At 42.0% G+C, this 24,305-nt stretch overlaps 2 protein-coding genes and 1 long non-coding RNA gene across 13 annotated transcripts in view; 1 reads left to right on the top strand and 2 right to left on the bottom strand.

Moving 5' to 3' along the window:
• MTARC1 (mitochondrial amidoxime reducing component 1) overlaps positions 1-13,395 on the bottom strand; it is a 32,378-nt gene extending 18,983 nt beyond the window's left edge. For 5 of the 10 annotated variants that reach the window (XR_008382946.1, XR_008382945.1, XM_053604226.1 and 2 more), the window contains exons 1-4: positions 13,033-13,393; positions 9,027-9,200; positions 1,309-1,471; positions 263-403 (exon numbers count right to left, since the gene is read on the bottom strand). Coding sequence is in view for 8 of the 10 variants with exons in the window: in XM_053604226.1 (XP_053460201.1) it covers positions 263-403; positions 1,309-1,471; positions 9,027-9,200; positions 13,033-13,316 (762 nt within the window). In the remaining 2 variants the exon portion in view is untranslated. Of the gene's footprint in view, positions 1-262; positions 404-1,308; positions 1,472-9,026; positions 9,201-13,032 lie in introns of all 10 variants that reach the window. The other 5 variants (XM_053604228.1, XM_053604229.1, XM_053604230.1 and 2 more) reach the window with 3 other exon arrangements.
• Positions 13,396-13,593: 198 nt separating this feature from the next.
• Positions 13,594-17,793, top strand: LOC128595531 (uncharacterized). The gene is made up of 3 exons (XR_008382948.1): positions 13,594-14,004; positions 14,299-14,451; positions 14,731-17,793. It is a non-coding gene; the product is annotated as an uncharacterized LOC128595531 (long non-coding RNA).
• A 179-nt stretch (positions 17,794-17,972) lies between these two features.
• MTARC2 (mitochondrial amidoxime reducing component 2) overlaps positions 17,973-24,305 on the bottom strand; it is a 40,316-nt gene continuing 33,983 nt past the window's right edge. For both annotated transcript variants that reach the window (XM_053604235.1, XM_053604233.1), the window contains exons 6-8: positions 24,194-24,265; positions 21,631-21,778; positions 17,973-18,204 (exon numbers count right to left, since the gene is read on the bottom strand). In XM_053604235.1, the coding sequence (XP_053460210.1) occupies positions 21,652-21,778; positions 24,194-24,265 (199 nt within the window). In that variant the 3' untranslated portion in view covers positions 17,973-18,204; positions 21,631-21,651. The remainder of the gene's footprint in view (positions 18,205-21,630; positions 21,779-24,193; positions 24,266-24,305) is intronic.

Genomic DNA, 24,305 nt, shown 5'->3' on the forward strand with positions numbered 1-24,305 from the left:
AAAACCAGTGTGCCTACTCAGAATTCTCCTTAGAAGCCTCAGACACTGAACTGCGTCCTTGGCAACACAGTCTCTGCTTCATCCACATCTGTACACTCTAGACAGAAGGTCCTCAGTAAACGTAAAAATTGAATTCTTGTGTAGTACAGAGTCAATAAATAGTGCACCCTTCAGAATAATCTAATCCAATGTCAAATTCTCTCATACCTTAAAGAAAAAAAAGGTAAAGCCAAGCAAAGAGGCCAAAAAGACATAGCATTACCTCCGCATAGACACCACATCCAGAAATGATAATATTGGGCCTGAAGTTAGTGGCTTTAACTTTCTTCTCTAGCCTGGAGTTGAGATCCGCCAAGGATGCCTCAGAAAGAATCAAGAATGGGCTGGCATCTGGGTAAGCAATCTGGTAAGGAAATACAAACTGTTATTATATACTTCTCAGAGGTTACCTGAGTCCAGTTCCAGAAAATATCCTCCCTACCCCACCCCATCCCACACACCATCTTTCTATGTATTTCTCTAGGTCCTTTTATAGAAAAGTCACATTAACTCAGAAACTTTAAATGGCTTTGCAGACAACAGGAACTACATGGTGGAGCGAAAGGAACATGACCTCGGAATCCTAGAGCTGCCACTAGGCCTGGGTCCTTGAGGACATCACTACCTTCACAAGGCTTCAATTGCCCAAATGTTTAATAAGGTGGTTGGGTTTGATGGCCTTATTATGTTTGCTCAGAATGCTCACTAATTCCAGAGTTATTTTTCATGTAACTTACAAATTAATGTTAAGTATACTGACTGTAATTTTTTTTATGGCCAAAGTAAAAATAGTGTATAGGACTGCCGGCCCTACTTTTATGATGAATCCTTACAGTCTTCGGCCTTGATCATCCAACCTGATCATTTGAAGTCTTTGGATCTCTTTACCTGCACCAACCTGCACAACTATTGTCTGACACATAACTGCAAACAAACTGTAAACAGTTTGGACTCCATGTACAATTAAGAATGGAGTGAAAAAAGTACTCATATAGAATGGTTTTGAAAACCCTATTGGCACCAGAATACCTATACAAATTGGATGATAGATATTCAAGGGGAAAATGGAAATGCAAAGTGTCCCCCACATCAAGAAACACAACATATGCTCCCAAGGGAAGGGCTTTATTTCTGTCTATTGCTTGTGATTGGGGGTGCCTGGGGGCTTCCTGGCAAACAACAGCCCCGGTTCACGAGAGATACCACCTGTGCCTGATGGGCTGGGGGTGACTGCTGTCCACCTGCGGAGAAAAAAGCTGTGCCTCTCACCCGCTCTTTGGCTGGGAACAAGTCTTTTATTTGCTGAGGATGTCTCGGTCGCATGTGAGGTTCAAAGTGTACCAGGCGGTAGGGCTGCGTCTTTAGAAAACTCGTTATCCACTGTGCAGCAGCCTCACCACAGTCTCTGCCCTCAATCTCCAGGCCGTGCACTCTGCAGGGACAACAGGAGCAAAGGACACAGATAGCTCTGAAAATCTGTACATCCTCACATGCCCGGGACATATCAAAAAGGCTGTACCAAGCTGTGATTCCCTAATTATCAGAAGACATATTTTACTGTAAACCCTAATGAAGACGAAAACATTTTAAAAGACTTCCTTTCTCCATTTTCAAAATCAAGTGATGCATACCTGTGTCTCCTACCCCGAAGGAAAACAGGGAGGCTAAATGTTGACAATACATTTGAAAATGTATTCAGTTGAAGAAAACTACCCTATCAGTTTAAGTAAACTAATAATTATTGCAAAACCCTGTTCACCCAGCAGAAATTTACTCACAGGCCTGGCTACACTTTGCCAATAAATAACAACTATGTACATGGGAATGTTCTCCGAAGTCCACATTATAAATAACAACAATCCACTGGATTTGATCGCTAGCAGTAACTCTGTAAGATTCCAAGTCCCACTTCCCCAACAGAATTGTTTCGGATTACCTGAATCTCATAACTGTATAGAAGAAATAAATGCTGCAGTATAGACCAATGTTTCCTAAAGTGCAGGACCATTACTGTTCTGGATATTCAAGATAACTGCAGGGAGCATCTTAATACAGCATTGGGCAACTGCATAAAGAAAGCGATCACACAAGTGATCTCTTCAGCTTAGTGATAATAAATCCTTAACGTTTAGCAACACTTGATAACTACCTCTTCTAACAAAGAAAGAAGAGGTTCCAGGTCTAGAGACCTCAGTGGGCAACAGTTTCTAGCTAGAATCTGTAACTTTCTTGTGAAGAGAAGGGATTGTTTCAGTTACCTTCAACACCAGGAAAAATCATACACCTGTTTAGATTTTCCTTTTGAAAGAAATGTGCTTACGGGGTTATTTTTTTAAAGCTAAATCAACTTAAAAATATTAAGTAAATAAGACTACAGGTAGTTTGTGGTTCGCCCTATATCATGGTGATGTTATACAAAAGCCTAAAGTTTGGGAAAGCATGGAAGTTTACTTGGGATGCCTAGGTCTATGACCTTGGTGATATTTTCTTATGCTGAGACTCAGTTTCTTCATCCATAAAATGGGAATAAAAGCACGACTTTGTTGTAAGGGTTAGGGCCAATCTTAAAGAAGTCCTCCCAAATAATTCTTAGTATTGGGATGTGCTCAGTAGGGAGCAGTAATTATTCTAGGGGTCTCCCCCCACCCCACCGAGCTATTTCAAGCTGTCATTACATAGTTACTCCATAAATCAAACATTTAATCAAACAAAGGCATCAATCTCTAATAACAATGTATAAATGAATTTTTATATTGTAAAACATGGTAAGAGTATAGGGTCTTCTGTTTTCATATAATTTTATTTAATGGCTCTTTATACATAATGAGAAATTATTACTACTAGTGTCTCAGTTACTGCATTAAGCAGTGATATTAGTTGTATTCAAAGTTTTCATGAATTTTAAAAACTTTAGTATTCATATAGAAACACACATTGCCCTGGTACACGGCTTGCTGCATTTTCACACACTGTCATCCCCACCATCCTATACCGACCTCCCAAGAGTCAGAGGGCTGAATATACGTGCACACCTTTGCCATAATGAGACCATTTATCGACAAACACCAGGAGCATCTGCCTTACTCTTTTCTGAATTAGGATGAGGAATAAATAAAAAGAACAGAATCAACGTGCACAAATTCCTACATCCAAATGGGTATTATCTTCCAAAGCAGTTACCTTGGGAAGTAACACACATTCTAATCTAATACTATCACATTGTATTAGTATCTACTTATTACTACTTTTAAGCCCAACCTCATATTTTAAACCAAAAGAATGGACCTATATAGATTGATCACCTTATTCACTGGATTAAGCGCCACATGATGTTTTTGCTTTTTGCAAAAATACAATTCACCATAAGAGGGTGAAGATTTCCAGAAATGAGTGTTTGTGTCGTTTAATGTCTAAAATGTTAATTCTGAAAGTGCCTTGAGCAATGGTAGCGTTACCAAGACCTATGTATAGAGGCAGCTTTGAAGGTCATCTCCTTTTAGATGCCTCTTCATGGTGCTGGTGCAAAAAAGAATCAGCCTCCTTTTCCTAGAGTCAAACTCTTACAGCCCACCAAAGACCCTCCCCTGGGCCCTGCCATTCAGCAGCCTGGGGCTTTCCTTTGTTGCTTCTACAGGAAAGTCAGAGGGGAAGACATGAACAGCAAGGTGCCTAAATTCCTTGGAGCTTCAATTGTTAGGAACTATATTTCCCAAGTTAAAGCTTCTCCATTTATCGTGGGCCATTTCAACATCTGTCCCGTTAACCTGACACTGAGTTCCATGGCAATCTTTATGTATAATAGGTCCTGGGGTTCAGGTTTATAATCGTCTGGAACTAGCAGCCCCTGAGTGAACAGCATTTGTTCTTTGTCTTTATCCTGATCCTCCTATGTTTCTGCCGAGTTCTGAGCAACCTCAGCCATATCCTTGGAACCAGAAGAGTCCAAGCAAAAAAAAAAAAGAAAGAAAGAAAAGAAAAACTATTCCAAATCTTCTTAAACCTTTCACAAAGAAATTTAAGCATGCATTGTTTAAAGCTATTTCCCTGAATAATCCATTTTCAGGGATTGTTTTTATTTCTGAGTAATGTCTTGGCTATTCGAGATTTTTTCTGACTCCATATAAAACGATATATTATTTTTTTAGAGATCTTTAAAGTATGACAATGGAGATTTAATAGGAATTGCATTAAAATTGTGTATTGCTTTGGGTAGTATAGACATTTTGACAGTGTTGATTTTTCCTAGCCATGAGCTGGGAAATTCTCTGTATGTCATTAGTAGCAGCCAGTTTTTGAGAAGACCAAATAACAAGCTTAACCATAAAAACCAAGTATACTGGCTGTGATCATGACCTTCTGAAAATGACCCTAGGGCCCCAAGACCTCATCAGAAATCTTTAGGAAACTGCGAGCTGAGGTTACAACTCCTTCACAAGAGAATGCCCTGGGCTGCCAAAAGAAACCCAGTCCAGATGTTCCTTGGAATCGTTGCTCAGAGTCTGCATACTAATAGGATACCTAAACCTTTCCATTTTGCAACTTCCAGACCTAGTGCACATATAGGACTGTGAAAAAAAGTTTTTACACAACTTTAAATGAATTAAAAATTAAATTTCAGAAAATTTTAACTATAATAAAGTATGGCTAAATATCTAATCACGACAAACAAACATGAACCAGCACAAACACAAAATACAAATTGTCATAGGATTGTTAAAAGTTTACCTCGTACAATCAAAAATGCAACCTAACTAAAAGAAATTACTGTTTTTGCCTATCAAAATGGCACAGTATTTTTGAACATAATGGTTAAAATGCATTTAGACAGATATGTTCACAAACTGATGGCCATATAAGCTTGGTAAAACCATTCTGCAAACAATTTAGCAACCAGTATCACAAGTCTTTAGGATTCATACCCATTTCAAATAAAACACTGATAGCATTCTTTGCCTAAAGAAATAATAATAGTTATATGAACAAAGATTTATACCAAGGTGTTCCTGACATTCCTCTTCATATGTGGAAAACACTAAAAGTAATCCAAATGTTTTATCATGGGTGTATATTAAAATGCATTGGAGGTCGTTCACAGAATAAAATAGTTTGCCAATGTGAAAAATGATATTTTTGAAGATTTTTTAACAACAAGAAAAAATACTTAACATATCAACTTTTTTTTTTGGAGACAGAGTCTCACTACGTTGCACTCTCTCACAGCAATCTCAAACTCTTGGATTTAAGCCATGCTCTTGCCTCAGTCTCTCAAGTAGCTGGGACTACAGGCGCCCACCACAACATCTGGCTATTTTGTTGTTGTTTAGCAGGCCTGGGCTGGGTTCAAACCTGCCAGCCTCTGTGTATGTGGCCGGCACCCTAACCACTGAGTTATGGCTGCCAAGCCTCAACGTAAGTATTATATATAAATAGCATTCATGAGGATTTTTTTGGCTAGGTAACCCTAACTCAGTGAGTAGGGCACCAGCTACATACACCCAAGCTGGCAGGTTCGAGCCCAGCCTGGACCTGCTAAACAACAATGACAACTACAACCAAAAAATAGCCCGACATTGTGGCAGGCACCTGTAGTCCCAGCTACTTGGGAGGCTGAGGCAAAACAATCGCTTAAGCCCAAAAGAGTTGGAGGTTACTGTAAGCTGTGACGTCACAGCACTCTACCAAGGGAAACATAGTGAGACTCTGTCTTAAGAAAAAAAAGAGGATTTTTTTGTTTGGGTTTTTTTTTGTTTGTTTTGTTTTGTTTTGTTTTTTATTTGTTTGTTTGTTTGGTATTACAGACAGTCTCCATGTTACCGTTAAGATAAGTTCCTTAGAATGCCTTTAGGTCACCTTTGTATATAACTCCGATCCCTGATGAATGGTGCATGTATAGTAATAATAATACTATAATGGCTCATATGCAGTAGTAATAATACAGTGTAATACTATAATTATATCAGTAATAATACCCCTGTACTACAATAAGTTACAAACAATACTGTGCTTTCTTTTAATTCAAACAGAACATAAAAATCAACTCATCCAAAAAGATTAGATGAGAGAAATTTCAAGAAAGAATATTGCCCATGCCAGTGGCTCAGGCCTATAATTCTAGCACTCCGGGAGGCTGAGGCGGGTGGATTATTTGACAAGTTCAGGAGTTCCAGACCATCCTGAGCAAGAGGAAAATCCTGCCTCTACCAAAAAATAGGAAAGCTAACCAGGCATGGTAGTACATGCCTGTAGTCCCAGCTACTCAGAAGGCTGAGGCAAGATGATTGCTCAAGCCCAAGAGTTTGAGATGGCTGTGAGCTATGATGCCATAGCACTCCACCCAGGGCAACAGAGTAAGACTTTGTCTCAAAAAAAACAGTATGGGGGGCGGCGCCTGTGGCTCAGTGAGTAGGGCGCTGGCCCCATATGCCGAGGGTGGCGGGTTCAAACCCAGCCCCGGCCAAACTGCAACAAAAAAATAGCCGGGCGTTGTGGCGGGCGCCTGTAATCCCAGCTGTTCGGGAGGCTGAGGCAAGAGAATCGCGTAAGCCCAAGAGTTAGAGGTTGCTGTGAGCTGTGTGACGCCACAGCACTCTACCCGAGGGCGGTACAGTGAGACTCTGTCTCTACAAAAAAAAAAAAAAAAAACAGTATGGGGATCAGTGCCTAGAGCTCACAGGAGCTGGCGGGTTTGAATCCAAACTAGGCCTGCCAAACAACAACTATAACCAAAAAATAGCCAGGCATTGTGGCCGGCACCTGTAATCCCAGCTACTTGGGAGGCTGAGGCAAGAGAATCACTTGAGTCCAAGAGTTGGAGGTTGCTGTGAGCTGTGACACCACAGCACGTTTCCGAGGGCAAGCCATAAAAGTGAGACTCTGTCTCAAAAAAAAGAATAGTAAAGGTTAACACTCACTTAATGTCTCATCAACACTAGGCAATGTTACACTTGTTATCATCTAACCCAGGCATCCTCAAACTTTTTAAACAGGGGGCCAATTCACTGTCCCTCAGACCGTTGGAGGGCCGGACTATAGTTTAAAAAGAAAAAACTATGAACAAATTCCTATGCACACTGCACATATCTTATTTTGAAGTAAAAAAAAACAAAACGGGAACAAATACAATCACACCACCTCATGTGGCCACGGGCCGCAGTTTGAGGACCCCTGATAATCAAATCAATAATAACCTTTCTATTTTACTAATTAATGTACTACACTGCTTGGTAATAACTGATATTTCCACTAGAGCACTGCCTTTCACATGTTCTTTCCCAAAATTTCTCCTTACTCTCACTTTATAATTGCTCTGACAGTCAAGCCACTGAAGCCTAATCTGTTTTCTCAATGAATGACAGCACTTAGGCTTTCTTCAGACAATTATTTCTATTTTCATTTTCATTGTAATCATCCTTCCCTTTGCTGCAGGCTCACCTGCACTTTGGAGGACTGGTCATAAGGGTAAACACATTCACAAAACCAAGTAAAATAGGTAAGATGAAAGTGATGCTGATATGTCAGTGACCATATCAACAAGAGACAGCCTCTAGTGTAAAGATGCTGAGCCAGTGAACTGCTCACGCCGTGCAGCATGTGGAGAAGAAACCAGTTTCTGAATTACTAATTTATTTCATTATAAATTATCCTTATGGAAAGCCTTGGGGCCCATTCATAAATTGGGTTATGGGTAACCCAAGGACTGCCTGTATTTCAACTAGGCATTTAAAGTAGTAGCCATGGAGACAGAAAGAAAATATGCCAAAATATTGATTATAGTTATCACAGTCTTCGTTTTCCTCCCTTTTTGTTGGTATTTCCCAATTTTTCAACAATGAATAGGCATTCCTTTTTTTTTTTTTTTTTTTTGCAGTTTTTGGCCGGGGCTGGGCTTGAACCTGCTCCTCCGGCATATGGGGCCAGCACCCCACGCCTTTTAGCCACAAGCGCCACCTTAGGCATTACTTTCATAGTAAGAAAAATTCCAATGAAAATATACTATGTTTAAAACTCGGATATACTGTAATAGAAATTATGTAAGTATTGCAATATATGAACTTTTCATAAATTCTTTGGATTTTTTTCAGGTAACTGCATTTTTTAATAGGTTTTTATTTTCTATCATGGGCTATGAATTACATTTCATATTCATACTGTATTTTATTTTATTTTATTTTATTTTTTGAGACAGAGTCTAATTTTGTTGCCTTGGGTAGAGTGCTGTGGCATCTTGATAGGTCTGTGGAAACCATAACAAGAGTATAATCAAATCAAACTTTAATTTTTCCCATTAAGAGATAAAAATGCAACCCTTGACATGATTGCTTAGAGGCAAAGCTAGTTTTCCTAGAATGATTTCTTCCTTGTAGCCCTTCTGATGCTGAGGAAGGATTTTCAGCACGGAGAACCCTCCTGCACCAAATCTCCACCCTCAGTCTGACACCAACCACTGGGCAGCTGCAGGGTGGATCATTCTTCTGGTTGCAGCTGCTCTTTTCTTATTTTGGAAACTTCCTCTCATTATAACTAAACATCGTCGGTCATAGCTATTTGACACTCCATTCCTAACTCAGATTTGGAAAGTACTCAGCTTTTCCAAGCAAAGTAGGAAAAGTCCTATGATACACATAAATCTAATGTCACCTCTCCTGGGACACTCTCTGCCACCATTCCCCCCCACACCCCCATTTGTGCTTGATCCTTTGATGACATTATTTTTATCTTGCTGGCATGTCAATATGCTTTTGTTTCCATGTTTCTTTCACTTAGGACTTTTATGTTTTTCATGCCCATAATACAAGCTTCAAAAGCTGCTTCCTTGTTTCTCCCTCTTTTAGATCTTTATGGTGTTCAGGACTTGGCCCTGCACATGGTACATTGGCAATCAATGGTTAATTATTGACATATTTTCAGGATTCCCTCCATCGTCCACACTTTTTCAAAATTGCATGAACAATTAATCACCCCAAGGCTAAGACCTGCCCTTTTCTTACCTGCACCTGCGCACCGTATTTGTGGTGGGCATTTGGATGGGTAGCAGCAGGTCCTTCGTGTAGGCGGCACTGAGTGTCAGGGCATCACCATCACATGTCAGGGAAATCAGGACCAGGCGAGGTTCCTGGCGAGCAGTAACCATATTCCCTTCCTCATTGATCACAAGCCAAAACCTGCCATTTTCAAACACAGGATACGTGTGGACCACCACAACAGGCAGCCAGACTTTAAGAGACCTTCAATTATACGCTATCATCTTTGATTTCCTTCCCATCAGCCTGCTGTGTGTGAGTTTGAGTGTGTGTGTCCAAAATGTCAACACAACAACATACAGGACTGACTCTGTCAGTTAATTTCAAAGGATTTAGTTTAACTCAAGCTTCTGACATACAATATCTGCAGAACATTTTGAACTTCTTAATGGCATAGAAATCAAAGATGTTAATTATATTTTCATCTCAATTGCCAGAAAGCTTGATCACTTTCATTAAACATGCCCCAAGGAGATGACAAGACCATTTCACAGGATGACTTTAGAGGCTGAAGGAAGCACAGTGCCCGGCACACAGTAGGCATTGCGTGCTTGCCTCCCGAAATAACATGACCATTGCTCTTGTTCACAGAGCATGAGATTCACTGGAGCGGCCTACAGTGTCACACCTTGCCAATTCCACACCACCATATTTTAAACAATTTTTACTATTCAGTGCTGTGCATTCTACAATTGGCTCAATGGTAGATTGTTAATCTGGTCAATGTTTCTTCTGAGCCAGTACTCCTGGTCTAGAGGTACTTTCTAAAAAAAGATAAATGGGGAAATTAGAGCAATAGAAAGAACCATTTCCAGGAAAAACCCCAATGCAATTGTGTAAGTTACCTCAGTTACCAAGCAGCATAACCATGGCATTTTCATCATTTTAGTACATGCTGATCGAATGATTACAATTAGAGAAGTGAGTGTGTGCTCTGGGGATTCCCAGGCATAAGCAAAAAAATATGGCAGATACTTTAGGTTATTAAAGATATATTTTGCAGCCCCTCTCACAGGTGATGATGTTGTCCAGCTACACTAGGAAAACATGGTTAATATGAGTCCTTTCCTTAATTGCCCTTTAATCAGCCCTTCCTGCTACAAAGAGACAGAGCCAAGCTCTGGTCTGCCCAAAATCCTTGGGACTGCACAGAAGCATTCTTTCTAATAATTCTTACTGATTGTACCCTCAATGAATCCCCAACAATAAAAAAAGAATTCTTACTGATAATAATGGCAATCTGATATTTCTAAAATGCAGACCTGATCTTGTCACTCCCTCATTCAAAATCCCACAGTGGTTACTGCTTTCTAAATGAAACCCTAACTCCTAAGCAACACATGTAAGACCCTTCCTAATCCAACTGTTTTCCCAACCATTCTTACCTCCCCACACACATGCCAGTCTTTTATATATATATTTTTTAATTGTAGTAAACATATACAACATAAAATATCTAGCACACTCCTACGTCTTGACCCAAGAGAACTGAAAGCAGAGACTGCTACCCGTGCATTACTGTTCCCTGCAGCTTTATTCACAATGCTCAAAAGGTGGAAACAACCCAGTGTCCATCAACAGAGAACGGAACTTTTCAAATGTGATTTTAACCATTTTGAAGTGCACGTTCAGTGGCATTATGTACATCTGTGGTGTTGTGCAACCAGCACCACTCTTTATTTGCAAAACCTTTTCATCATCTCAAACACAAACTCTGTACCCATTAAGCAAAAGCTCCTCATTTTGCCCTCCTCCCAGCCCCTGGTGATCTGTAATCCACTTTCTCTCTCTATGAATTTATCTATTTTAGATATTTCACATAACTGGAATTATGCAATATTTGTCCTTCAGTGTCTGGCTTATTTCAATTAGCATTATGTTCTCAAGGTCGATCCACATTGTAGCGTGTATCAGAATTTCTTTCCTTTATGAGTAATATTCCATTGTGTACACCATATTTTGTTTATCCCCTCATCCAACAGGGGGTGCTTGGGTGGTTTCCACCTTTTGGTTATTGTGAATAATGTTGCAGTGAACATTCAGCATTCAATGCTACAAAGAACATTCATCAAGTCCCTGTATTCTTTTTCTTTTTTTTTTTTTCAGATTAATATAAGTGTACGTGCTATTAGGTTATATTGTTTGCATTTGCAAGGAAAAGTCCTGGTTGTATTTGAGTCCTTCACCCAGGAGGTGTGCCACATACCCCTACATTGCACCTGTTAGGTGGGAGCTTACTAAGCATCCCCCTCCCCACCCGACCCCACCCCCACTTGAATGTCATTGTATTTTTCTCTCATTTAAGGCCTATAGTTGTTCTACTACTAAGTACACAGAATGCTTGATTTTCCTTTCTTCTTTTTTGGCTGGGCAGGGTTTGAACCTGCCACCTCCCGTATATGGGGCCCGCGGCCTACTCCTTGAGCCACAGATGCTGCCCTTTGATTTTCCATTCTTGAGATACTTTACTAAGGAGAATGTTCTTCAAGTCCATGTTTTCAATTCCCTTCAGTAAATACCTTAGAGTATGCCTGCCTTTCCCCCAGCATGCCCTATCCTCCCAAGCCCATTATCTTTGCCCCCACTTATTTCCCCCTCTCTACAATGTTTTTATCCCAATTTACCTGTCTGCAAAGTTTATAACCATTTTAATTTTCAGCTCATGCTGTTACTTCCTCTGTGAAATCTTCCCTGAGCTCCCCAGACAGCTTCCCACTGCTACCACTGTTTTCCCTGGGACTTGTGACAACTTCCACTAAGGCTGAGAGCCTGGGTTGGCTTCTCTTGGCCACACTTTCTGGGAGTGTGTAATGACAAAAATAAAAAATTTACCCTGGTGTCTGGTACAAATGCTGACTCTTGTTTATCTATTGCAATGAGCTAAACAAATGCTTTTTAAATCTATATGATAAAATTACAATGCCCTTTGCCTCTGGGACCTACAAAAACAAATTCAATGATTTCTGCTATCCTTTTGAACCCAGTCTACAAACCATGGAATATTTAGGATTCTTGGCTTTCTTCCTGAGACGAAGGTGCACAGCTCATCTTTTAACTATGTCACCGGTTGCTGTCTGTGTGGAGGACTGATAAGAAAAAGGTTACAACCCCCACCAGTCCTGTGTCACTAGCTGAGCTGTGCTGGGGATGGAGTTCGAAGTGCAGCCTCTCTATGAGGCCCAATGCTGGCCTGAAGCCAGACCCAAAAAAGAACAAAGTTGCAGGCTCTGAGGTTTTGCAACCTCCGCTGAGCCCCAGGAATCCACACATTTCTCAGAACCCAGAGAGGGCATTAATAAAATCACTATTTACAATGCCCCAGTGTGCTAAAGAAAACAAGAGTTCTGGTTCCACTGTCGTGTGGCCCTGAGCTCAGTTTCATTATACACAGACACACACACACGCACACACACAGACAGCGTGCTTTAGAGGAGGGACAGTAACATTTGCAATAGCGCTTCTTAAGCTGCGGGAAGGTATTCAACTGCTGTCACAATTACCAAGCGCTCTACCTTGGTAAGCTCTTTAAGGACTGGACTCTACTGCTCCATCTTTCCCCAAGATCTCAAGAAAGTTACTAAAAATAAAGTGACGGGGACCAACCACTCCCCTGAAGCTCTCCAACGCCGCTAGACCGAAATTAAGTTGACTGGCGCACTGGCAGACCCCTGAGCAGGGGCTCCACACCTCGTTAGGGACACCTGAGGCCAAAGAGCCAGTGGGCGGTGGAAACGTGCCCGTTTCCGGGGACCCGCTCGGGACCACGCGGCCCAGAGTCCCGGGTACCTAGCATCTGTTGGCGGATGACGAAGATCACTTTTTCTCTTTGTCGTTGTCCCACCCCAGCTCCCGGTTTCTTTGTAAGGGGAAAAAGGACAAGCAGGATTCTCTGCAGATGTTCCCGCTTCCCGCCACTCCTCACCCACTTGCCCGGAGCCGGGTCACCTGTGTCCGGTGCCCCGACTCGGCGTACCTGTCCCGCAGGTGGCCGCTGCGCAGCCCCATGGCCGTGCACTCCGCGGAGCTCACTGGCACCCCCTTGCAGGACTTGACTGGGTAGATCCAGAGCTGAGCCACCGCGCCCACCTGTTGCAGCCGCCGGCGCCGCCTGGACCGCCCGCGGAGCCAAGCGACTGCCCCCAGCACCACCGCGGCCATTCCCAGCACTGCGACCCCGAGCCAGCCGGACCCGGGCCGTGCGAGGAGGCGCGGCGCGGGGAGGCCCAGGCGAGCCAGCGCCGACGAGCCGGCGCCCATGGCCGAGAGAGACGCGGGCGGAGGGAGCGGCTGTGGGCTTAGCGCTCGGCTCTGGGGACACCGAGTCGAAGCACCGCGAGCGCCACTGGCCTTTGGCTCCGAGCCCACCGGGCGGGCGGCTCCTGAGCCCTTCTAGGCCAATCAGAGCGCCGTGTTCTTCTAGGGGCGGTCCCTGGGGAGCCGGGAGGTGGGAGGCGGTGGCTCAGCTTCCACGTGGTCTTCACCCCACTCTCTCCTCCACCATCCATCGTCGGCGACTGAGAGGCGCTGTGCCCTTTCCCCTGCGGTCTCTGCAAGCGACTATTTACCCATTTTGTGGAGTTGTTTATTTGACCTTAAATAGACAAAATATAAAATTTGCAGGGCAAAGCTTGATTTTGAAATCACAAATCAGGCAGCGGGCAGCTGTCTCTTGGAGATAGCGAGCAGGTCGGCACAGGCTGACCAGTGCGGAGTGTCTAGCTGTCCTCCGGCGCCCTCCCGGCAGGCTGCGCAGGGGGCGAGCCGGTATCTGAAGGTGGAGAGCTGCGACTGGGCCCCGGAGCCGGCGAACCGAGGCCGCGCTTCCCAGCGTTCCCCCGCCGCAGCTCTGAGCGCCGATGGGCGTCGGAGGGCGCCCTCTACAGGGCTTGTCCTGGCAGGAAGCCACGGAGCTGGAGCTGCGTTCTCTGGGCCCAGAGCTGGGAAGGTTGGTGCTGCCACAGGTCCCCAGGCTGCGTGGGGGTGGAAGGAGAGTCGCCTTGTCCTGTAGGCACTCACCTCAGTCACATCTCACTTCTAAATCAGGTCACATTCTATACGACAAGGTCAGCTACCACGGTCAGAGTGATTTAGAAGCCTTAGGCTCCTGTTTGATGTTCAGGCTGTCAAACAAAAAATTAACCTGATGCTCGTTAAAATGACGGGGAAGACTTTATTCAAGCCTGTTGTAAAAGGGTTATTACAATAGAGGAGAAAGATTGAACTTAACTCTATATTACAGCAAAGACAGCTCGGTATTTGTAGCCCAGGAGCAAAGTTGAGGAAGGTCAATGGATGGAAAATTACTGAGACATCATGGGAAGGGGATCCTTGCTACACCAACTTAGGATGCTTGCTGAAAGCGAGGAAAGGACTTACACATCAAAAGTGAGAGGTGAGAAACTTGAGCAGATGTTAAGAATGATCAAATGCACAGGATGGGGAAATTTTCTCTAAACTGACTTAACAGGATCCTTGCTGAAACTAGATTTTGCGGGGTGGGGGGTTTAAAAGGTTGAGGTCTCGTCAAGAGGGCTCAGAGAAGTCTGACTGAAGTTTGGTCAAGGAGAGTCCCTGGCAGCGCCTGCTCATTCTCGTGGGCCAAGAGTGTGCACTTATTTTTTTCTTTTTCTTTTTTTCTTTCTTTCTTTCTTTTTTTTTTTTTTTGAGACAGAGTCTCACTATGTCACCCTTGGTAGAGTGCCGTCGTGCCACAGCTCACAGCAACCTCAAACTCTTGGGCTTAAGAGATTCTCCTGCCTCAGCCTCCCAAGTAGCTGGGACTACGGGCGCCCACCACAACGCCGGGCTAAGGAGTGTGATATCAATATTCAGCCAGAATGGTCCATGCTGATAGAAGGTGTCTTGGCAAGAGAAGGGAGGGTCTCCCAAGGGGAGTGAACCTCTCCCCAGCTGGCAGCTCACTTCAGGATCCGTCTTTCTAGAACATTGTTCCTTTTACAGATTGATCTGTCTTATTATTCTATCTTATCTGCCCTATTCTTTTCTCTCGGGTCACCCTCACTCTCTCTCCATTCCTGTGAGATCCAGAAACTGTGTTCAGAGTACAGACATCCAGCTGTCGGACTACATCAGTGATCAGTCCTCTTCTGGGAAGGAGCTGGCAAGAGAAGGGGACTTGTATAGATCCAGCTTCGCTGAGAGAAGTGTTGATTGATGGTGAAGCGTGACCTTGGTGACCAGGATGGAGGACACAGCTCAACAGGAAGCAGGACTTGAGCTCCACGTTTACTTTCTCTCCCTCTCAAATTTCTCTTCAGAAATTTAAAAGGGAAAAAAATGGTTTCTTCATTATTTTTAAAATTTTTTGGCTTCTCCATTTTTTTTTTTCTTTTTGGTTGGTTGAGGTTCATTGAGGGCACAAAGAAACAGGTCACACTGGCTGTATTTGTTAGGTTATGTCTCTTATAATCATGTCCCTGCCCAAAAGAGATTACCATACACTGTAACCCCCGAGCCCCTTCCTTTTTCCGCTCTCCCTGCTCCCTCATTCCCCCTGCCCTTCATCTTGAATTGAGTTTTTCTCTTATGTGGGTATTATATTATCAATGGGCTTCATGTTAGAATTGAGTACATTGGATTCTTGCTTCTCCATTCTAAGAAGAATGTGTTTCAACTCTATCCAGGTTAATACAAAAGATGTAAAGTCTCCATCTTTTTTAGTGGCTAAATAGCTTGTTAATACATTCCTGGGTTGGTGGGCATCTAGGTTGTTTCCACATTTTAGTAATTGTAAATTGAGCTGCAATAAACAGTCTAGTGTAAATGTTCTTATAATAAAATGGGTAGATGCCCGGTAATGGGATTGCAAGATCAAATGGAAGGTCTAATTTGAGTTCTTTGAGGATTCTCCATACTTCCTTCTAAAAAGATTGTATTAGTTTGCAGTCACACCAACAGAGTAAAAGTGTTCCTTTCTCTCCACATCCATGTCTGCATCGGCAGCCTTGAGAGTTTATGATACAGGCTATTCTCACTAGGGTTAGTCAGGGTGATTTTGCTTTGCATTTCTCTAATAATTAAGGATGAAGAGCATTTTTTCCAATGTTTGTTAGCCATTGGTCTTGTCAGAGAAGGTTCTGTTCATATGTCTTGCCCAATGGTAGAGGGGATTGTTTACTCTTTTTTGTTGATTGATTTGAGCTCTCTGTAGATTCTAGTTATCAACCCTTTGTCAGTGGCTTCTCCATTTTAATGGTTGACTTTAAAGTCAGCATAATTGTTCAACTTCAACACTTCCAAAATCTACCCAGGGATACAGCTCACTTACCACTTTTACCTCACGAGGGAGGGAAATGGAGGTTCATTTTAGTCCCAGAACCCAGCAAAGGAAAATGGAGCTAGAACAGCTGCTCCTCAGTGACAGCTAGGAAGTCTCCGTGCAGTCACAGGCCATCATGCCTCAGGTGGGTCATCTGTGTCCCTGCCATTCCACTGCCAGCCCCCACCAGTGACAGGAGGTAATGTTTGTAGTCAGATTGTGTCTCTGGAGGCATCAAAAAGGGTAAGGAAAACTGAATAACAGTTACTGTAGTTCAAATTTAAAATGAGAAAAACCCTGGAAGTGGGCTCATAAATACAAAGAAAAAAGTAGGATTGAAATTCACATTTATTAATAATAAACCATAAAATTGTAAGTAGGTTAATTCATAGATTAATTACTTCAGTGAGTATTTTTGCCTAGACCAAAATAGTTCATTCCTTTTTGCTGCAAAAAAATAATTATTTGCACCTAAAAAATATATTAACATTTTCATCTTCCCACTTCCACTCTCAAAATTTCATTCTCCTTTAAATTCCATTCTCATCTTTATATTACTTGGAATTGCAGGTGGTGCATACAACACACATAAGCAAATTAATTTTATAATGCTTAATGAAGTTGTAACAGAATATAAAAATAAGCCCTGTGAAGTGATTTCTGTTATAGGTGAGAATTCACCTCTGAGCTATTCAGCAGACATGATTTTGTTCACCCAGCAGAACTAACAAGTTTACCAGGTCAAAGGGAGAGCAAGAAGCTGGGGGAGTAGAAAATGAGCCAGCAGAAAAAGAAGTAAAGTTTTTATCGAAAGCAAAGCATAGATAAACGTAGATTTTTCCCCTGGCTGGTGAAAGGAGACACCACACAAAGGCAATAGATTAATACGAGTACTTCCATCCCAATTACTCCTATATTTATCTGTAAGAATTCCCATTGGTTCCTTGCAGGCCTTCAGGTGTGCTCTCCTGGTTTCATCGGTTGTGGATTACCTCAGTTGTCACAAAAATCCAATTTTCTTTATTTTGTATCAATAATGATTAACCGTTATTTTACTAGTGATGGTACGACAGTGTCTGTTACTCTTATGATGTTTGTGGCAATTATGGTGTGCCTTGGTCTGTGACAGAAATCCTTACTTTTGTTTTAGGGGGGATCATTCATGGGCTACAAGTCATGTGTCGCAGGCCAGAAGTCATATTTTACAGGAACAGCGTTGTACTTGGTTACCTAGATCACATGCACCCAAAATTCCTAGTTTTGCCCTTTCCAACTTTCTTGTCCAGAAGGCCATAATTCTCTTCCACCTCCCTGTAGCTCCTTTAACTTCTTATCATCCCCAATCAATTTCTGTGCTCAAGTACAATCCTGATTTTATAATGGTAAGGCAAGAAACACAAGTGAAAACTCAATAAAGTCAATAAGACTCGATGGCTATATAAAGACAAAGCATTTCTGAGTGTGTTAACATGTAAAGGCACATCGGGAAACAATGATCTGCTTCCCATTTCTGCTAAAACATAGGGTGATAGGAAACAAAATTTAAAAAATGTTTTGCAGCTTTTTAGCTGATTCATTAAAGTGTCTTTATTCATCAGCATTAAAGTCAGGAATAGCCACAGTAATATTCAAAGTAACTTTATAGACAATTGTATTTATTAGAAAAGTCTTCATTACATAAAATTGATATACCTTCATGTTTCCAAATCACCTCCAAGACTTTCCTTGCATTAGCCCAAGCATACATAGCTCTAAAAAGTTAAAAGTAGAGTTTCGTTCCCAGGGTAAAGATGGCTAAAGGCTGAGTATGACAGATTCTCTGAGCTATTGTTAAAATCCTGGTCAGTGCGTCCTAGATGTTGAAACCTAAATAAATAATAAGAATCTCTGGTTAAAATGCAAGTAATACAAACTTTACCAATATACCTTAATGTTTTGAAAAAAGCAGCCTATTAAGATTGAGTTTTGGCTATTTTTCCCATATATGTGGGAATCCTTTTGAAAACAATTGGTCAAGATGCTAAAAGGTATGTCTATACCCTATGAGTCAGTAATTCCACTTTTAGGAATCTAACTTACAGACAAATCCTTAGTTTTGAAATATTCTGCATACAAAGATTTATACTATGAAATTACTGATAAAAACATTGAATATAGGCGGAGCCTATGGCTCAAGGAGCAGGGCACTGGCCCCATATACTGGAGGTGGTGGGTTCAAACCAGGCCCTGGCCAATAAAAAGCAACAAAAAATAAAATAAAATAAAAAATATTGAATATAGTCCAAGTGTCAACTTCTGTAAAAATGGTGTTTAAAATCTGTCACACATTTATACAGTATAGTACTATGAAATCATCAAAAATGGTTTGAATAGATTGGAAAGCTATAAAAGTGCTTATGATCTATCTATTTATACCTATGCCTATATATCCATATTACACATACCATACAGATCTGTGTGCCATAGATAGATACAGAGCTATATATAGACAGAGAGATCACAGCAATTATGGCTATATTAAACAAACAAAAAAATCCACCAGAATAAAATTTAAAAACAGTGACAGGCTCAGCTCCTGTAGCTGAGGGGTGAGGGCACCAGCCACCAACACCGGAGCTGGCGGGTTCAAATCCAGCCCAGGCCTGCCAAACAACAACGACAACTACAACAACAACAAAAATAGCTGGGCATTGTGGTGGGTGCCTGTAGTCCCAGCTACTTGAGAGGCTGAGGCAAGAGAATCACCTAAGCCCAGGAGTTTGAGGTTGCTGTGAGCTGTGACGCCACAGCATTCTACCCAGGGTGACAGCTTGAGGCTCTGTCTCAAAAAAGAAAAAAAAGAAAGAAAACAAAACCATGACAATAGGTGATTGCTTTTATACTTCTTTTCTGCTCTTTTCTAAATTTTCCCTGGTGAACATGCACTATATTGCATTTATAATGAAACAGATAAACTTTCATATAATTAAATTTTAAGTAGATAAATGAACTCAAGAAACATTGGCCAAGTATTAACCTTTAAGAAAAAAAAAAGCTTTAATTTGTCCTTTAACCTGTTGTGTGAAGGAGATCTTCCAAAAAGTGTGGTGGGCTCACACAAAATAGATAAGTAACATTGCTGCCATTTTTAAAGCCCCAACAGAAGTGTATAACCAAAGAGAAAACTCCTTAACAATTCTGGGGGGCAAGCTGCAGGGAAGGCTTTCTACAGAGGGACGTGGGCCCCTGAGGTGTGGGGAGATGTGCATTTAGAGCAGAGCCGCACAGGAGCAGCACCCAGGAAGTGCCCAGGGTCTGTGAAGAGGCGGGACACATGACAACGCTGGCAGGGAGCTTAATGCCAAATGGCTCTGCACTGTGAGCAAACGGGAGCATTCTGCACCTCCCTCTGCACACCCACAACTTCTACCCAACTTCTACCCTATTTAATATCCCCTCTCTTCAATCCATCCACATATGGCCCTCCGGACCATCTTCCAAAAATATGGCTGTGCTCACGATTTGGGTATAAACAGGTTCCACAGCAACATTTACCTGTAAACTATCTTGCAAGAACCATATCTGGCTGTGTCCCTCCTCTCCATCCTCATCTCCCCACACCCCTGCTCCAGTACGCTCCTAGGTTACTACCGAGGTTAGAACCTCTAGGAGCTTCCATCACATGAGACCCTGGAGCACTCTCCTGGCCCCTTCTCAGCAGTTCTTGTTTCATCTCTGCTCTCAAGCTATCTCCACCACTCTATCTAGAAAAAAATATCTTTCTCCTCTGAACCCACGGAACACCGTATCTATGCCCACGCCTCAGGCCCTTAGGTGTAGGTGCTTCTTCCCACATGGGACTGCAGGGCACAACATTGCAGAAACATGGTCTCCTACTTCTATCTTCAGAACCCCTGGTCAGCTGATCTACCTGAACCTTTGTTTCTTGTCCATAAAGTGCCTAATATCATATCTATCTCACATAGGTCCTCTCACAGAGGATTACAAAAGAAACACATTACCTTAGGTTCTTTAATACCCAAGGCCTCCTGGGAGACAACCAGAAATTGAGGCTGAGGTAGACACAGAAGCTCCTTGACTTCATCCACTGCAAAACAGGGTCTCATTGGGTGGGTTTGTGACCAAATGATAAGGAGAACCCCTAATTGGTAGGTGTCTCAAAGGCCACTGGGCTTCCTCAAATGCAGACAACACGTGAAAGCCCTCGACTCGGGCACTGATCCAGGTCTAGTTAATTGTGGCTGGAACAAGACACAGGATCAGTCTCACTCAAGCTAATGGCTTACGCTTGGCTCTCCTTTCTCCCAGGGCTTTTAGAAATAGTAGACACTGGGCGGCGCCTGTGGCTCAAGGAGTAGGGCGCCAGTCCCATACGCCAGAAGTGGCAGGTTCAAACCTAGCCCTGGCCAAAAACCAAAAAAAAAAAAAAAAAGAAATAGTAGACACTTCAGAACTTCACAATTTTCTCTCCAGTATTTACGGTATTTCATAAAATCCAAAAAATACTGATCATAAGACGCACCATTATTTTATCTCATCACTAATACTTTTTAAGGGCCATCGTGTTAGCTCACACCTGTATTACTAACCACGGCGGGCAGACTGCTTGAGCTCAGGAGTTCAAGACCAGTCTGAGCAAGAGTGAGACCCACTCCCAATCCCCTACTCCGAGTCTCTGAGACTATATGGGTCCACCACAATGCCCCACTGGTTTTCCTATTTTTGGTAGAAATGAGGTCTTGCTCTTGCTCGGGCTGGTCTTGAACTCTTGAGCTCAAGAAATCCACTCACCTCTGCCTCCCAGAATGCTAGGATTGCAGGCATGAGCCATGGTGCCCAGCCAATAAATAAAACTTAAAAATAAAAAAGTATTTGATTTAAACATTTTCCCAAGTTGATTTTGAATAATTTAAATATTTCCACTTCACTTTTCTATCCAAGACAGAAAAAAATACATAGATAACATATAAACCACTTGCTTTCATTGCCTTATTCCTTAGTGAACTAGGGACACACACCTATCTTTCTCCTGGGGCTCTTCCATCAGTATTTTTTTTCTTCCATCAGTATTTTATAACTAAATAGGAAAGAGGTGTGAGAAGGCTTGGTGCAAGTACACACAGTACTGAGAGGAATAGAAATAAAGGGCATCGTCCAGCTCCAAAGACCAGAATACAAAACTGCTTGTTCTCTCAAAAATTAAAGCAGCCTATCATAGAAAACATCTTAGCATAAGAAAATGTGGCAATGGCTTCAAGACAGTGTACTCCAAAAGCAAAGCTGACCATTTACCATATCAGTCTAGTGGAACCATCATTTCACCATCCGATACACAGGGTCACCAACTCGCAGGTTTCCAATTTTTTCCACTGAATAATAGATCCCAAAAAGTGGGGATGACTTGTATATTGGCTTCTCAGAAGGATCGCACAGTCGGTAGCTGAAAGAAGCAAACATTTATGATCAGGCACAGAAATTCATTATCAGGCATGAAAAAGATCGAATTACTCTCAATAGAATTTAAGTTTTCATTCCAGATTCTTTATAAATAAATAGCGAGCCTTTTCTAAAATCTTGGCAGAGAAGTCTATGGACAATTAGACCAAATGCAAATAGTTTTTTCTAGAAGTATTCCAAGAGTCTAAACAATTTTTCTATGGCTTAAATTTAAGACCAAAAAGAAAAAAAAAAGTGTACATGTAAGTGTAAAATAAGGACTTTGTTTACATGAGTACCTTTAACTTCACAACTCATTGAAACAAATACTCAGGACATTTCAAAATGGAACTGCTCTGAACTCTTCAAACCTCCATTTAATGCATTTAAGCACTATGCTTTCAGCCAAGTGTATAAGCCTAAACCTGGGATTTGTTGGTGAACAAAATTAAGACAGAGCTGCAGTTTGCAGGTGCGTCTAGACCATTGCAGAAGTTACTTTTTCCAATGTCATATCCGAAGGAAAAAAAAAATGAATTGCATTGCATCTTAAAAAAAAAAAACAGAGGCTCAGCACCTATAGCACAGTGGTTATGGTGCCAGCCATATACACCGAGGCTGGCAGATTCAAACCTGGACGGGGCCTGCTAAACAACGACAACTATAACAAAAAATAGCCAGGCATTGTGGTGGACGCCTGTAGTCCCAGCTACTATGAGGCAAGGCAAGAGAATGGCTTAAGCCTAAGAGTTTGAGGTTGCTGTGAGCTGTGACACTATAGCACTCCACCGTGACATAGTGAGACTCTGTCTCAAAAAAAAAAAACAAACCAGAATTGTGAATCTGAAGATTTCATGAAATAACCTCTTCTCTAACCTAAACCCATGGGAAACAAAAAATAACACATTGTTAACCTAGGTCTAAAGAAACATCCTACACTGAGAACTAAAATCAGCCAAACTTCTTTAAATAACAAAATAAAACAAAATAAAAATCCCAGGCATAAGAGAAGCTCCCAGATAACCAAATTGTGACAGCTCATTATATTTCTTTTTTCTACGTTTTCATTATGCAATTTCAATTATTCTCATATTCCTTGATATTGATTCAAATAAAGGAATCTGAGTTGCAGGAAACATAGTTAAATAAAGTATGTAAGGCCTTAATTTGGAAATATGTGTGTAAATATTATCAAATATTGAGGGATATTAAAATTTCAAAATGCAGTATTATACAATTAAAAATTTATCAAAAGTGGCCGGGCGCAGTAGCACATGCCTATAATCCTAGCACTCTGGGAGGCCAAGGTGGGCAGGTTGCTTGAGCTCAGAAGTTCAAGACCAGCCTGAGCAAAACCAAGACCTCATCTCTAAGAATAAAATAAATAGGCCCGTAGCTCAATGAGTAGCTCAGTGAGTAGGGCGCCAGCCACATACACCAAAGCTGGCAGGTTTGAACCCAGCCCGAGCCAGTTAAAATGAACAATGACAAATGCAACCAAAAAATAGCCAGGTGTTGTGGTGGGCGCCGTAGACCCAGCTACTTGGGAGGCTAAGGCAAGAGAACCACTCAAGTCCAAGAGTTTGAGGTTGCTGTGAGTTGTGATGCTATGGCACTCTACCAAGGGCTACATATTGAGACTCTGTCTCAAAAAATAATAATAAAATAAAATAAATAAAATGTTGCAGAAAGACAAGGCCCAATGGAGAGAAAGAGCAACCAAATACCATGTTCATAAGAGGAAGAAGGACTTTATTCACCAGCCAGGAGCTTACGGCATAAAAGAATTCCAAATGGCCCTGCTCCCCGACTGGCTTGGTCTTTCCCTTTTTATTGACAGTCAAAAAGTTCCAACCCATAGATACCCTTCTCTTTGGCCAGTTTGAATCAAGAGGGAGATGCTATTCCAGCCCGTACAGAACTACACGATTTCACAGAAGTGGAAATTTCCAAGTTCCAGGAAGTTAAGTTTACAGATTGCCAAGAGCTGAGTCACCAACGAGAGGACCCTGCAGGTGTATCCTTGTGGTCTCCTTGAGAAGACCTCTTCTCCTAGACCTCACCCTTCTTTAGTATCCTCTCTCAAAATAGAGAGGAGTTGTGGTGGGTGCCTATAGTCCCAGCTACTTGGAGGCTGCAGCAAGAGAATCACTTGAGCCCAAGAGTTTGAAGTTGCTGTGAGCTGTGACAGCACAGCACTCAACTGAGGGCAACAAAGTGAGGCTCTGTCTCAAAAAAAAAAAAAATTATCTAAGGTACTAGAGGATCCATCCAGAAAAAAAGGAGGAAGCATCAAATACTCACATTAACTGATAGACATAAAACAACAAGAAGGCATATGGAAGATACTCTAGATAGAAAGGTAGTTCTTGGTGGAGATAATAACATTGTAAATACACTGGACACATTGGTGTTCTACCTCTTCAGGGTTTCCAGCGGTTCCTTCCTGTCTATGACTCCAGTATCTGGGTCCACCGTGGTCATAATGCACCTGTCATGCAATCACTAAGGGTTAGGCAATGGTTAAGAAC

The sequence above is a fragment of the Nycticebus coucang genome, chromosome 10, assembly GCF_027406575.1.
Source record: "Nycticebus coucang isolate mNycCou1 chromosome 10, mNycCou1.pri, whole genome shotgun sequence".
NCBI lineage: Eukaryota > Metazoa > Chordata > Mammalia > Primates > Lorisidae > Nycticebus > Nycticebus coucang.